We start from the raw sequence: 14,173 nt of genomic DNA on the forward strand, positions 1-14,173 counted from the left end.
TCTCAAACACACACACTCTCTCACACACATACACTACCTCACACTCATACTCTCTCAAACACACACACACTCTCTCTCTCTCACACACACACTCCCTCTCACTCGCACACTTCCTCTCACACGTATACTCCTTCACACTCACACTCTCTCAAATACATACACAATCTCTCAGACACACACACTTGCACACTCCCTCTCTCACACACACACACTCCCTCACACTCATACTCTAACACACACACTCTCCGACTTTCTCTCTCTCTCTCACACACACACACACTCACACACATATACATTCACACACACACACACATATACACACTTATACACAGACACAGACATGAATTATTTCATCCAAGATGTTTGTGTTGTTGCAGGTGCATTCTGTTTTGCTCAAACACGCCTGATCCCAGTTTAAAACACAGACAGATTCTAATCAAGACCTCACACCTAAAATGCATTGTCTGAGCTGAGATGTCTACAATGATAAAACCATCTCGAGACAATGACTTGAAAGGAATCTGGATTTTGCATTTCATACAGTAGTCTCCTTCCTAACTGGTTAAAGATTTGAATGGGGCTGCCAGTTTCAGGTTTGTTATCTTTCTGCTTATAAATTCTATGTTTTTTACCATCTCTCACACTACACCTGAGGAAGCGGCTGAGCTCCAAAACGCTAAGTATTCAAATAAACCTGTTGGACTATAACCTGGTGTCATGTGATTTTTGATCTTGCCCAGCCCAGTCCAATACCAGCATCTCCATGTTATTTACATGTGCATAGTACATGACACTGACCCAGCTGGCTCAGAGCTGGTTCCTAGAGTGAACAGAACCCCTGACACTCCTGTTTAAGTCTGTCAGCCAGGACTCCCTGATTGGATCAGGTTAACAGCCCCAATCAGGGAACTCATATTCTGTGAGGTCCAGCTGGCTGACCTCGTTCCAATTACTACAGATTTGTGCTAGGGAAGTCATGTCTCACAAACTTGACTGAGTTTTTTTGAGGAAGTTACCAAAAAGATTGATGGGAGCTGAGCGGTAGATGTTGTTTACAAAGACTTTAGTGAAGCCTTTGACAAGGTTCTGCATGGCGGACCAATTAGTAAAGTTAGGTAACATGGGATTCAGAGTGGGACTGCCAATTGGATACAAAATAGACTTGATGCTAGGAGACAGAGGGTGGTAGTGGGGCTTTGTTTTTCAGACTGGAGGCCTGTGACCAGTGGTGTTCCACAGGGATTGGTGCTGGGTCTGCTTTTGTTTGTCATTTGTACAAATGATTTGGATGAGAATTTAGGAGGCTTGGTTAGTAAGTTTGCAGATAACACCAAAATTGGTGGTATAGTGAACTGTGAAGAAGGTACCTGAGATTACGAAGAGATCTTGATCAATTGAGTCAATGGTTTGAGGACTGGCAGATGGAGCAAAAACAGAAGTTGCTGGAAAAGCTCAGTAGCTTCTGTTTTCTTCACAGATGCTGCCAGACCTGCTGAGCTTTTCCAGCAGCTTCTGTTTTTGTTCCTGATTTACAGCATCCGCAGTTCTTTCAATTTTTATTGACTGGCAGATGGAGTTGAATTTGGGTAAATGTGAAGCATTGCATTTTGACAAAGCAACAAGGGGCCTGGGCAGTGTTGTAGAATAGAGAGACGTCGGAGTTCAGGTACATAATTCTTTGAAATTTGCATCACATGTAAACAGGATGGGTAAGAAGGTGTTTAGCACACTTGCCTTCATTGCTCAGACCTGTGAGTATAGGAATTGGGAGATTATGTTGAGGTTGTACAGGACATTGGTGTGGCCTCTTCTGAAGTACTGTGTGCAATTCTGGTAGCCCTGCTATAAGAAGGAAAATATTACATTGGAGAGGGATTTACTAGGATGTTACTGGGAATGGAGGGTTTGAGTTTTAAAATAATTAGGGGCATCGATAAGGTGAATCGCAAAGGTCTTTTCCTTAGGGTGGGAGAGTTCAAAACTAGGGGAATGATAGGGGAAAGTTTTAAAAAGGAAATGAAGGGCAACTTTTTTTACACAAGAGAATGGTCCGTGTATGGAATGCTCTGCCGGAGGAAGTGGTGGATGTAGCTACAATTTCAACATGTAAAAGACATTTGGGTGGGTACATGAAAGGAAAAGTTGAGAGGGATATGGGGCAAATGCAGGCAAGTGGACGAGTTTAGTTTGTGAACTTGATTGGCATGGACTAGTTGGACAGAAGAGTCTGTTTCCATGCTGTAGGCCTCTATGAGATTATAAATGGATTTTTAAAAAATCTGCTGAGTTGAATGAAACAGGTACACAAAAAGTTGAAAACATGGTTCACCACTTACCACAATTAGGGATCTGTAATAAATAAGAACCTTGTTTTAGTGGTACAGACTCAATGAGCTAAAAGGCCTCTTCCGTACTTTATAATTTGACAATTCTGTGATTTGTTAGTGATTCTCATAGAATAAAAATTGTGAAACTTTCAGAAATGTGTAGATTTGAAGTGACCTGTTCCATTGGACAAGTTTTTGTGCTGAATGGAAAATTCACTGCACTAGAGCAAGCTTGGTTTACAGCTTCCAATTCAGTCACTTGCTCAAGAACCCCGGCTGCTGAGTGAGGCAGCACCATCCCTTTCAGTGATGAGCTTCCTCTATTCTGCAAACAAGGCTAGCAGTAGAGTAAGGAAGACACCCTCCTGAGGAAGGGTCATTCTACAGCTTGATGTGCATGAGGACATTCTCCTGACCTCATTTATTTAGTGTGATCAGCACTAGAAGTGAAAAGGTGCTTTTGTGGTAGGTACCCCGTCAATTGTCGGTCATCCACACTGCATGGCCATCTCTGGGTTACAATCACACTGCTCACATTCCCAGACCTCTCCGTACCTGCAGTATCCATGTCACAGTAGACTCTGATGGGCAGTCCACCAATGGAGGGAATGATGGTGTAGACTCCAGACTGACTCACCCCGTTGTAATAGATGCTTGCACAGTCAAGGGGACAGTTCCGAATGTACTGGAGATCTAGAGGAGGTATGAAACACAGATAAGGTTCAGGATGGAGACTCTGCAATCTTGGCAGAAACACTCAAGGATCTAATCTTTCTGCCAATATTCATCATCTGTCAGGTCTCCAAGATATGTGCATCTCCCTCTCTCCCTATTTATTTCAGAACCCCCTTCCCCTCCCCCATTTCTGAAGAAGGATCTAGGCCCGAAACGTCAGCTTTCCTGCTCCTCTGATGCTGCTTGGCCTGCTGTGTTCATCCAGCTCTACACCTTGTTATCTTTGCCTACATCCCGTGTTCTGTCCACTTCCCAACCTCTGGTCCTGTCCGACAAATACTGGACCCTGTCCTCCAACCACTAGCCCTTGTTCTCTGACCACTGGCCTCTGTCCTCAAACCACTGGCCCCTGTCCTCCAATTCTCTAACTTTCCTTGGTGGCACAAAGCCCATGCAACACGAAATCCCCAATGCAGACAGGTCAAGTGGAACTGAGCCCACGCTGTGGCAATGAGACCCAAGGTATAAGGGAGCCCTGTGATGAAGGAGAACCGTGGCGAGGAGGAGCTCCAATAGTGAGGAAGACTCGCCCTCAGACAAGAAAGGGAAAGTCAGTCAGAGTTTCAACTCTTGATAACAGCCTGTGAGTCCTGTTAGATTTCAGACAAGAAGACAATTAGGATCACTTTGTGATGGTCAATGGTCAGTGTGTGATGGTCAGTGTGTCATAGTCACTGTGCAATGGTCAGTGCATCATGGTCAGTGTGCGATGGTCAGTGTACGATGGTCAGTGTGCGATGGTCAGTGTGTTACGGTCAGTGTGCAATGGTCAGTGTGTGATGGTCAGTGTACGATGGTCAGTGTGTTATGGTCAGTGTGCAATGGTCAGTGTGCGATGGTCAGTGTGCGATGGTCTGTGTACGATGGTCAGTGTGTGATAGTCAGTGTGATATGGTCTGTGTGTGATGGTCAGTGTGTGATGGTCAGTGTGTCACAGTCAGTGTGTCACAGTCAGTGTGTGATGGTCAGTGTGTGATGGTCAGTGTGTGATAGTCAGTGTGTCACAGTCAGTGTGCGATGGTCAGTGTGTGATGGTCAGTGTGTCACAGTCAGTGTGTGATAGTCAGTGTGTCACAGTCAGTGTGTGATGGTCAGTGAGTGATGGTCAGTGTGTCACGGTCAGTGTGTGATGGTCAGTGTGTCACAGTCAGTGTGCGATGGTCAGTGTGTGATAGTCAGTGTGTGATGGTCAGTGTGCGATGGTCAGGGTGTGATGGTCAATGTGTGATACTCAGTGTGTGATGGTCAGTGTGTCACGGTCAGTGTACGATGGTCAGTGTGTGATGGTCAGTCGGTGTTGAGCATTGTACAATGATCAGTGTTCAATGGTCAGTGTGTCACAGTCAGTGTGTGATGGTCAGGGTGCTCTGGTCAGTGTGTGATGGTCAGTGTGTGATGGTCAGTGGTGATGGTCAGTGTGCGATGGTCAGTGTGCAATGGTCAGTGTGTGATGGTCAGTGTGTGACAGTCAATGTGCGATGGTCAGTGTGTGATACTTTGTGTCACAGTCAGTGTGCAATGGTCAGTGTGTCATGGTCAGTGTGTGATGGTCAGTGTGCACTGATCAGTGTGTGATGGTCAGTGTGTGATGGTCAGTATGTGCTGGTCAGTGTGTGATGGGTGGTGTGGTATGGTCAGTGTGTCACGGTCACTGTGTGATGGCCAGTGTGTCACCGTCAGTGTGCAATGGTCAGTGTGTCACGGTCAGTGTGTGATGGTCAGTGTGTCACGGTCGATGCGTGATGGTCAGTTTGCAATGGTCAGTGTGTTACAGTCAGTTTGTGATGGTTACTATGCGATGTTCAGTGCATGATGGTCAGTGTTTGATGGTTAGTATGTGATGGTCAGTTTGTGATGGTCAGTGTGTGACTGTCAGTGTGTGATGGTCTGTGTGAGATGGTCAGTGTGTGACGGTCAGTGTGTCACGGTCAGTGTGTGATGGTTGGTGTGGTATGGTCAGTGTGTGACGGTCAGTGTTTGATGGTTGACGTGATATGGTCAGTGTGTCATGGTCAGTATGTGATGGTTGGTGTGGTATGGTCAGTGCGTGGTTGTCAGTGTGTGAGGTCAATATTTGACGGTCAATACATTACGGTCTCTGTGTTATGGTTCAGTGTGTGATGGTCAACATGTTATGGTCAGATATCTTGCTGTGTTTTAGCAATAGATACTAGGGGTTCTTTCCTTATGGGAGCCAGTTGATTAGTTTGGGAGGGATCTGTACTATAACCGAGGGGTCAGTTGGAGAAAAGGAGGGATAATTTGAAGGAGCTACCTGACAGTTTGTGTTGTTCAGACAGAAGGTGGTGTTGGAGTGAGCAATTGCTGTTGCTGTGAGCCTGGTCCAGCCGCGCCAACAGGTTGTGAACTTGTGTCTGCAAGTCATAGATGAGTGAGGCATGAATATGCAACAAGGTGCTGGTCTCACTGGATCGCTGTTTCACGTGCTGTACCTCAGCCTCCAACTTCATATCCTTTTGACCCTTCTCCTGGAGCTGGGAAAGATCACAAAAATGCATCAGGTAAATCTGGAATAGGTGACTCACACAGGTCTCCTAGCAATGCCCCCTTCACATCAATCGTGTTAGATACATTGGAGCATCATATCCCAGAGATACTGTTACACAGAAAATAGAAACATTGAAAATAGGAGCAAGAACAGACCATTCAGCCCATCAAACATGCCCTTGCATTCAATCTGATCATGCCTAAAACTCTAACTCAATGCCATACTATCTCCCCATATCCCTTAACACCTTTACAGACTGGAAATCCAGATATTGTGACCCCTTGTTCTAGACCCTTCAGCCAGGGGAAACATCTTCTCTGCGGCCAGTCTGTCAAAGTGCTACATGCTACAACCCAGATGCACAGACAATGAAGAATGGCCAAGCAGTTTTCATTCCTGGGGATAGGCCGTTCACCAATATCCACCACAAATCTAACAGAACACACCACAGTTACCTCAAATACACTTCCTCACATCCTGCTTCCGGTAAGGACTCCATTTCATTCTCCCAGTTTCTTAGTCTTTGTTGCATCTATTCTGATGATGTCACCTTCCACAGAAATGCTGCCAACATGACCTCCTTTTACCTCAACTAAAGACCCTCTCCCAACCCACCATGGTTGACAGGACCCTCAGGCACGTCCGATCAATTCCCATGTTTCTATCTCCCCTCCATCTCTATTCCTCCCCAACAGAAAAACCTTCTTAATCTCCACATTCAAATGATCATATTCTGCCATTCCCGCCACCTCTAGCAGGATGCCACCACCAAACACATCTTCCCCTCTCCTCCACTGTCAGCATTACATAGGTAACGTTCCCTCTGTGATACCCTGGTCCATTCTTCCATCACTCACTACACTTCCTCACTGCCCCTTAGCACCTTCTAATGCAATCACAGAAGATGTAGCACTTGCCCATTCACCTCCATCCTCCTCACCATCCAAGACCTGAACTTACCTTCCAGGTGAAACAGTATTTTACTTGAACTTCTTTCAATCTGGTCTACTGTGTTCGCAATGTTGCAGCCTTCCGACAAAATTATCTACAAGATGCACTGCAGAAATTCACCGAAGATCCTCATTTTCAAACCCACGACTACTTTCATCTACAAGGACCAGGACAGCAGATACACTGGAACACCACCAGCGGCAAGTTCCCCTCTAAATTACTTACCGTCCTGACTTGGAAATATATCGCTGTTCCCTCACTGTTGCTGGGTCAAAATCCTGGAATTCCCTCCTTAATGGCATCGTGGGTCAACCCATAGCACATGGACTGCAGTGGTTCAAGAAGGCAGCTCACCATCACCTTCTCAAGGGCAACAAGGGCCAAAGGGACGGGCAACAGGGGCCAAAGGGACGGGCAATAAATGCTGGCCCAGTCAGCAACACCCACATTCCACAAACAAATAAAAAAAACTCTCTTTCTCTCTCCACACATACTGCCATATCTGATGAGTAACTCCAGCACTTCTTATTTTTATTTCAGATATTCAGCATCTGCAATGCATTAGTTTTGTCAAAAAAGTAGTAATCTGGTTGTACAGAACTTGATTATTGCACAGAAATATATAAAATAGGAGCAGGAGTAGGCCATTCAGCCCTTCATGTCTGGTCCACCATTCATTATAATTATGGCTGATCATCAAGTTCATAGTCTGTTACTGTTTTTCTCCCATATCCTTTGATCCCTTTAGTCCCAAATGCTATAACCAACTCCTTCTCGAAATTACACAATGGTATCATAGACTGGTCTCTAAGGTTCTTGAGTAAATTTGTAGCTTGGGTTGTGGATACTGTGGTTGGTTTGCTTGCTGAATTGGTTCATTAGTTCGCAGACGTTTCATTAACCTGTTGGGTCACATCATCAGCGCAGCCTCCAATGAAGCGCTTTCTGTGGCAGAGAATTCCACAGACTCACCACTCACTGGGTGAAGTAATTCCACTTCATCTCTAACCTAGTTGGTTTGCCCGGTATCCTTAGACTGTGACCCCCTGGTTCTTGACTTCCCTGTCATTGTGAACATTCTTCATGTATCTATCCTGTTCAAATTTTATAGGTTTTTATAGGTTGCTGAAAAAGACTAATTTTGATGAAGTTTTTCATCTTGCACTCATCAGGACAATCCTCAAGAAAAGAAATTAAAGGAGAAAACCATCTTGTATACTGTAGGAAGACAATGCTGATTCGTTGGAATATTGGCTCTGATTGGTCAAAACATTGCCATGCGAAATTAACTAATGAATGGCTGTCATCTATTTTATTGAGTTGAAACAGGCAATTTGTGAATACATGTTCTTTCTATTGCAAAGAACAGTGCACTGTGTGTTATTATACGTAACTTTCAGTACATGCAAGTGTACCACACTGTGAATCCAAATGACAGTCCTAAATCAGTTATCAGTGTGATTCCTTGTACATTAAGGATTATCCAACAAATGATGTCCAATCACAGGATCACATCCAATATTGGACAGTGAAGGTCAGTTGAGCACTGTCAGTACCTTGCTCATCGCAAATAGCTGATGATACAGAGAAGCATACAATATAGAAGAAGTCCTTTGACCTGTCAGGTCTGTACTGCCAAAGCTTGCCAAATCTACACAAACCCCACCTTCCTGCAATAGGCCCAGAGCCTTGAATGTTATGCATTTCAAGTGCTCATCTACGTACATTTTAAAGGTTGCGAGGTTTCCTGTCTCAGCTACACTCCCGTTGAAGATTTCCACGACCACGTGGGTGAAGACATTTCTCTTCATTTTAGTCCCAAAACGTTGACCCCTTATTCTTAAACTATGACCCCTGGTTCTGGACTCCTGCACCATTGGGATATTCCTTCCTGTACCTAACCTGTTTAGTCCTGTTAGAATGTTATAAGTTTCTATGAGCTGGCCCTTCATTCTTCTAAACTCCAGTGAATACAATCCTAACTGACTCAATCTCTCCTCTTAAGTCAGTCCTGCCATCCCAGGAATCAATTTGATAAACCTGCACTACTCTCCTTCTGTAGCAAAAAATCCTTCCTCAGATATAGAGACCAAAACTGCTCACAATATTCTAATGTGGCCTCACCAAGGCCTTGTATAATTGCAGCAAGACATCTCTGTTCCTGTACTCGAATCCTGTCACTATCAAGACCAACATACAATTTACCTTCTTCACCACCTGCTACACCTGCACACTTACTTTCAGCGACTAGCGCACAAGGACACCTATGTCTAGTCAAACATTCCCCTCTCTCAAAATTACAGCCGTTCAAATAATAATCTCCCTTCCTATTTTTGTTACCAAAGAAGATAACCTCACATTTGTTGACATTATACTATATCTGCCATGTATTTGCCTACTCACTCAACCTGTCCAAATCATACTGCAACATCTCTGCATCCTCCTCACAGCTCACCCTCCCATCCAGCTTTATGTTATCTGCAAATTTTGAGATATTACATTAAGTTCCCTCATCTAAATCTTTTAATTTTACATATTAATCTCTCTTGTGGGACTTTGTCAAAAGCCTTCTGAAAGTCTAAATAAACTGCATCCACTGGCTCCGTCAATCTACACAACTTGTTACACCCTCGAAGCATTACTGTAGATCTGTCAAACATGACTTCCCTTTTATAAATCCGTGCTGACTATGTCAGATTCTGTCACTGATTTGTAAGTGCTCTGCTATAAAATCCTTCATACTCAAGATGACTCAAGCACCTTCCCATTCCCACCATCAGAATGACTGGTCTATAATTCCCTGTTTTCACTTTACCTCCCTTTTTAAATAGTGAAGTTACATTAGCTACCCTTCAATCTGTAGGTATTGTTCCAGAATCTAAGGAATCATGGAAGATGAACACCAATGCATCCACAATTTCCAATGCCTCTTCCTTAAGTGTTCAGGGATGTAGATTGTCAGGCCCTGGGAATTTAGCAGCCTTCAATCCTATCAATGACTCCAAAACCATTTCACTACTAATACTGGTTTGGTTCAGTTCCTCCTTCTCACTAAACCCTGTGTTCTCCGTCATTTCTGGGATGTTATTTGTGTCCTTCTTTGTGAAGTCAGAAGCAAAGTATGAATTTAGTTCGTCAGCCACTTGTTTGTTCCCAATTATAAATTCCTTCATTTCTGACTGTAGGGGGGTCCTACGTTAGTTTTTAACCAATATATTTCTCTTTACATACTTATAGAAACTTTTACAGTCAGTTCTTAAGTTCCCCACAAGATACCTCTCATCCTCGATTTTCCCCTTCTTAATCAATCTTCTGAACTGTTTCCAGCTCTTTTGTTTTTTCTAGCCAATTTGGATGTCCCTTTTTTGCATCTAATACTATCCCTAGCTTCCTTCATAAGCCCTGGTTTGGCCACTGTTCTCCTTACACTCTTGTGCAAGACGGGAATAAACAATTTTTGTAGTTCGCCCATTCATTCTTTGAATGTTTGGCATTGCCTGTCCATTGTCATTCCTTTCAGTTACATTTCCTAATCATAGCCAACTCCTGTCTTATACCATCGTAGTTTCCCTTATTCAGATTCAGGACCCCAGTCTCAGAATCAACTACCTCACTCTCCATCTTGATGAAGAATTTTATCTTATTATAGTCACTGATCTCCAAGGGGTCTCTCACAACTACATTACCAATTATGCCATTCTCATTGCATAATACCCAATCTAAGATGGTCTGTTCTCTAATTGCTTCCTCAATATTGGTCCAGAAAACAATCCCATACACATTTTAGGAATTCCTCCTCTCCAGTACTGCAGCTAATTTGATTCGTTCAACCTATATGCAAATTAATTTTGCCTTTAAATACAGATTTTCCTTTACTGGATGCATTTCCTGTTTAATGCCATTCTGAAGATCATCACTATAATTTGGTGGTCTATACACCAGCCCCACTGAAGTTTTTTGTCCCATGGTGTTTCTCAATTACCCATACAGATTCTACACTGTCTGACCTAATATCTTTCTGTAATATTGTGTTTATATCCTCTTTAACCAGTAATTAACCACAATCAAATGGTAGAACAGACTTGATAAGCCAAATGGCCTAATTCTGCTCCTACATCTTATGATCTTATAATGCAACTCTATCACCATTTCCTTTTTGTCTGTCCTTCCTAAATACTGAATACCCCTGGATGTTCATTTCCCATCCTTGGTCACCCTGCAGCAATGTCTCTGTAATTCTAACTATGTCATGCCAGTTTACATCTGTTTGTGTTGTTAATTCAAAAAATAATTTACTTTGAATGCTCTGTACATTCAGGCCAAAGCCTGAAAGCTTGTCTTTTTAATGCACATTGTTCTATTTGCACTATTTTTTCCTGCGATTCTGGCCTTTGATTCCTCTGCCTTTCATTTTTCTTATTCCTCTTTCTGCCATTTTTTTCTTGTTCTTGATTATCTTCTTTTGACTTCTTGTTTAGGTTCCCATCTCCCTGCCTTCCCTAGCACGTGACCAAATCCCCCTCACTCTGGTATCAGTCCCCCTCATCCTGGCATCAGGCCCCCTCATCCTGGGATCAGTCCCCCTCAACCTGGCATCAGTCCCTCTCACCCTGGCATCAGGCCCCCTCACCCTGGCATCAGTCCTGGTCCTGCCCAGGTGTAAGCCGTGCAGTTTGTACTGGTTCCACCTCCCCCAGTACCGTCCCAATGCCCCAGGAATCTGAAAGCATCGCCATCATACCATCTCTTTAGCTGCCTGTTCGACTGATAGTTCCTGCTATTTACACTCTGACTAACAATTGGCATTGGCAATAATCCCAAGATTACTACCTTTGAGGTCCTACTTTTCAGCTTGCTTCCTAACTCCCTATATTCAGTTTTTAGGACCTCATCCCTTTTTCTCTTATGTCATTGTTACCAACATGCACAATGACCATCGGCTGTTCACCCTCTCCCTCCAGGATGTCCTGTAGCTGCTCAGAAACATCCTTGACCCTGGCACCAGGGAGGCAACATACCATCCCGGATTCTCATTTACAGCCACAGAAATGCTTGTCTATTCCCCTTACAATTGAATCCCCTATGAATGTTGCATTCCCACATTTTTAGCTCCTCCTCGTGCCATGAATTTGGCTGTTTTCCTCTGAAGGCCATTCCCCTCAACAGTACCCAAAGCGGTATATCTGTTCATCAGGGGAAAGGCCACAAGGGATTCTTACACTGCCTGCCTAGTCCTCTTACTCTGCCTAGTGGGGTGACCAGAACTGCACACAGTGCTCCTGCTGCGGCCTAACCAAAATCTTGTACAGCTCCAACATAGCCTTGCTGCCCTTATAATCAATGCCTCAACTAACAGAGGGAAACATCCTGTATGCCTTCTTAACCACCATATTAACCTGTCCAGCCACTTCCAGGGATCTGTGGACAAGCATCCTAAGATTCCTCTGTTCACATTATTTGATATGATCTACCAGTCTTTGGAATTTACTGCTGACATACCTGGCATCAAGCAAGCACTAAAGTTCATCTACCACATTATTCAGACTGAAAAATGGCCATTTACTTGCCATTTTCTGTCCTTAAGTGAATTCCTTATCCAAGCTGACACTGACCCTCCTATTCCAGGAGTTTCAGTTCTGTTAAAGAAATTCTTATGTGGCAATTTGTCAAGCATATTCTTTCAGTCCATATAGAAAATGTCAAACCATCTTTTTCTTTCTTTATTCATTCAGGGGATAAGGATGTTGCTGGCCAGGCAGCATTTATTGTCCAGCCATAATTGCCCAGAGATCAGTTAAGAGTCAACCACATTGCTGTGGTTCTGGAGTCACATGTAGGCCAGATGAGTTAAGGATGGCAGTTTCCTTCTCTAAAGGACATTAGTAAAACAGTTGGGTTTTTTCCAACAATTGGTAATGGATTCAAGGTCATCATTACACTCTCATAGATTTTTTATTGAATTCAAATTCCACCATCTGCCATGGCGGGATTCAAACCCGGGTCCCCGGAACATTACCTGGGTCTCTGGATTAATAGTCCAATGATAATACCACTAGGCCATCACCTTCCCTAAAGAAATAATAGGAACAGGAGTAAGCCATTCAATCGTTTGAGCCTGCTCCGTCATTCATTATAAACATGACTGGTCCTCAGTCTAAGTGTATTTTTCTACTTTCTGTAGTTGGGGGACTTCAATGTCCACCACCAAGCATGGCTTTGCAGCACTTGTACTGATCGAGGTGATCAAATCCTAAAGAACAGAGCTGCAGCAGACGGTGAATCAGTAAAATGATGGAAAGTGTTATCAACAGTGCTATTGAGCAGCAACTGCTCTGTAATAACCTTCTCACTGTCACCAAGTTCCGCCAGCGCCACTCAGTTCCTGACTTCATTATAACATTTGTTCAAACATGAACAAAATAGCTGAATTCCAGAGGTGAGAATGGCTTCCCTTGACATCAGGGCTGCATTTTGACTGAGTGTGACATTAAGGAATCCTAGCAAAACTGCAGTCAATGGGAATCAGGATATTATTATGTAATGGAATGCCTGAGCCTTATGGAATGAAGGACATACTAATGAAGGGTTAATGGGGTGAGAATTATATATTGCATAAATATGGGGAGCTAGTATTTGGTGGTGTGTGAGTTCTATGAAAGTCAGTTAACTGAAATAAAACTCTCACCAAAAGTATAAACTTGGACATTTATTTTTGAATGTTTAACAAGGGGGAGAACTCTCTACTTGCTGGAGTTATACTGGTACAAAGAAGGTGGTTGTTTGAGGTCAGCCACCTCAGCTCCAGGAAAACTTTCCATCTTCTTGATTGAATAGATTAGAGTCAAAGATTTAACGATTTGGGCAAGAGATGCACAGGGAATGTAAGGAAGAATCTTTTCCACTCAGTGCGTACTATTACAGAGTGGAAAACTGCTGGGAGGCCAAATGACAAATGCGGATGCCTTAAGCTGCCTCTCACTGGTGGATACACTATTATTTCCTCCTGGAAGAGTCCATTCTGGTTTTAAATTTCCTGAACACCCTTCCGGTCACCGCTGACAATATCAGACTGTGGACAAAGAAAGATCCCATCCTGGCAAAACTAAAACAGTTGGTGGTGATAGGGGAAACAGTGCCATCACAATCAGAATTGAAATCTTTCTGGACCTGGTGAGACTAGATCGCTGGAAAGGATAGCATAATAATGGGGAGCAAGAGTGATTGTCCCAAGTAAAGGTCACCACCAGATACTGGTTGAACTCCACCAGGGTCATCAGGGGTCTCCACAATGAAGACACACCTGTTTAAAAGGAGAGTAAGACAAAAGACTGAAAATTACAGGCTGATTAGTGTAACCTCGGTCATGGGTAAGATTTTGGAGTCCATTGTGAAGGGTGAGATTTCTGAATACTTGGAAGTACATGATAACAAAGGGCAAAGTCAGCATGGCTTCATCAAGGGGAGGTCATGCCTGACATTAGAATTCTTTGAGGAAGCAACAAGCAGGGTAGACCAAAGAGAGCCAATGGATGTTATCTGAGATAGTAGGAACTGCAGATGCTGGAGAATCTGAGATTACAAGATGTAGAGCTGGATGAACACAGCAGGCCAAGCAGCATCATAGGAGCAGGAAGGCTGACGTTTTGGGCCC

General features: G+C 43.6%; 1 protein-coding gene across 1 annotated transcript in view; it reads right to left on the bottom strand.

Moving 5' to 3' along the window:
- Positions 1-8,333, bottom strand: part of LOC109925019 (fibrinogen-like protein 1) — a 17,022-nt gene extending 8,689 nt beyond the window's left edge. The window contains exons 1-3 of the mRNA XM_048601401.1: positions 8,184-8,333; positions 5,338-5,557; positions 2,883-3,020 (exon numbers count right to left, since the gene is read on the bottom strand). Coding sequence (XP_048457358.1) covers positions 2,883-3,020; positions 5,338-5,557; positions 8,184-8,333 — 508 coding nt within the window. The remainder of the gene's footprint in view (positions 1-2,882; positions 3,021-5,337; positions 5,558-8,183) is intronic.
- Positions 8,334-14,173: the final 5,840 nt, after the last annotated feature.

Source organism: Rhincodon typus, chromosome 9 (assembly GCF_021869965.1).
Source record: "Rhincodon typus isolate 14 chromosome 9, sRhiTyp1.1, whole genome shotgun sequence".
In the NCBI taxonomy this organism is placed as follows: Eukaryota; Metazoa; Chordata; class Chondrichthyes; order Orectolobiformes; family Rhincodontidae; genus Rhincodon; species Rhincodon typus.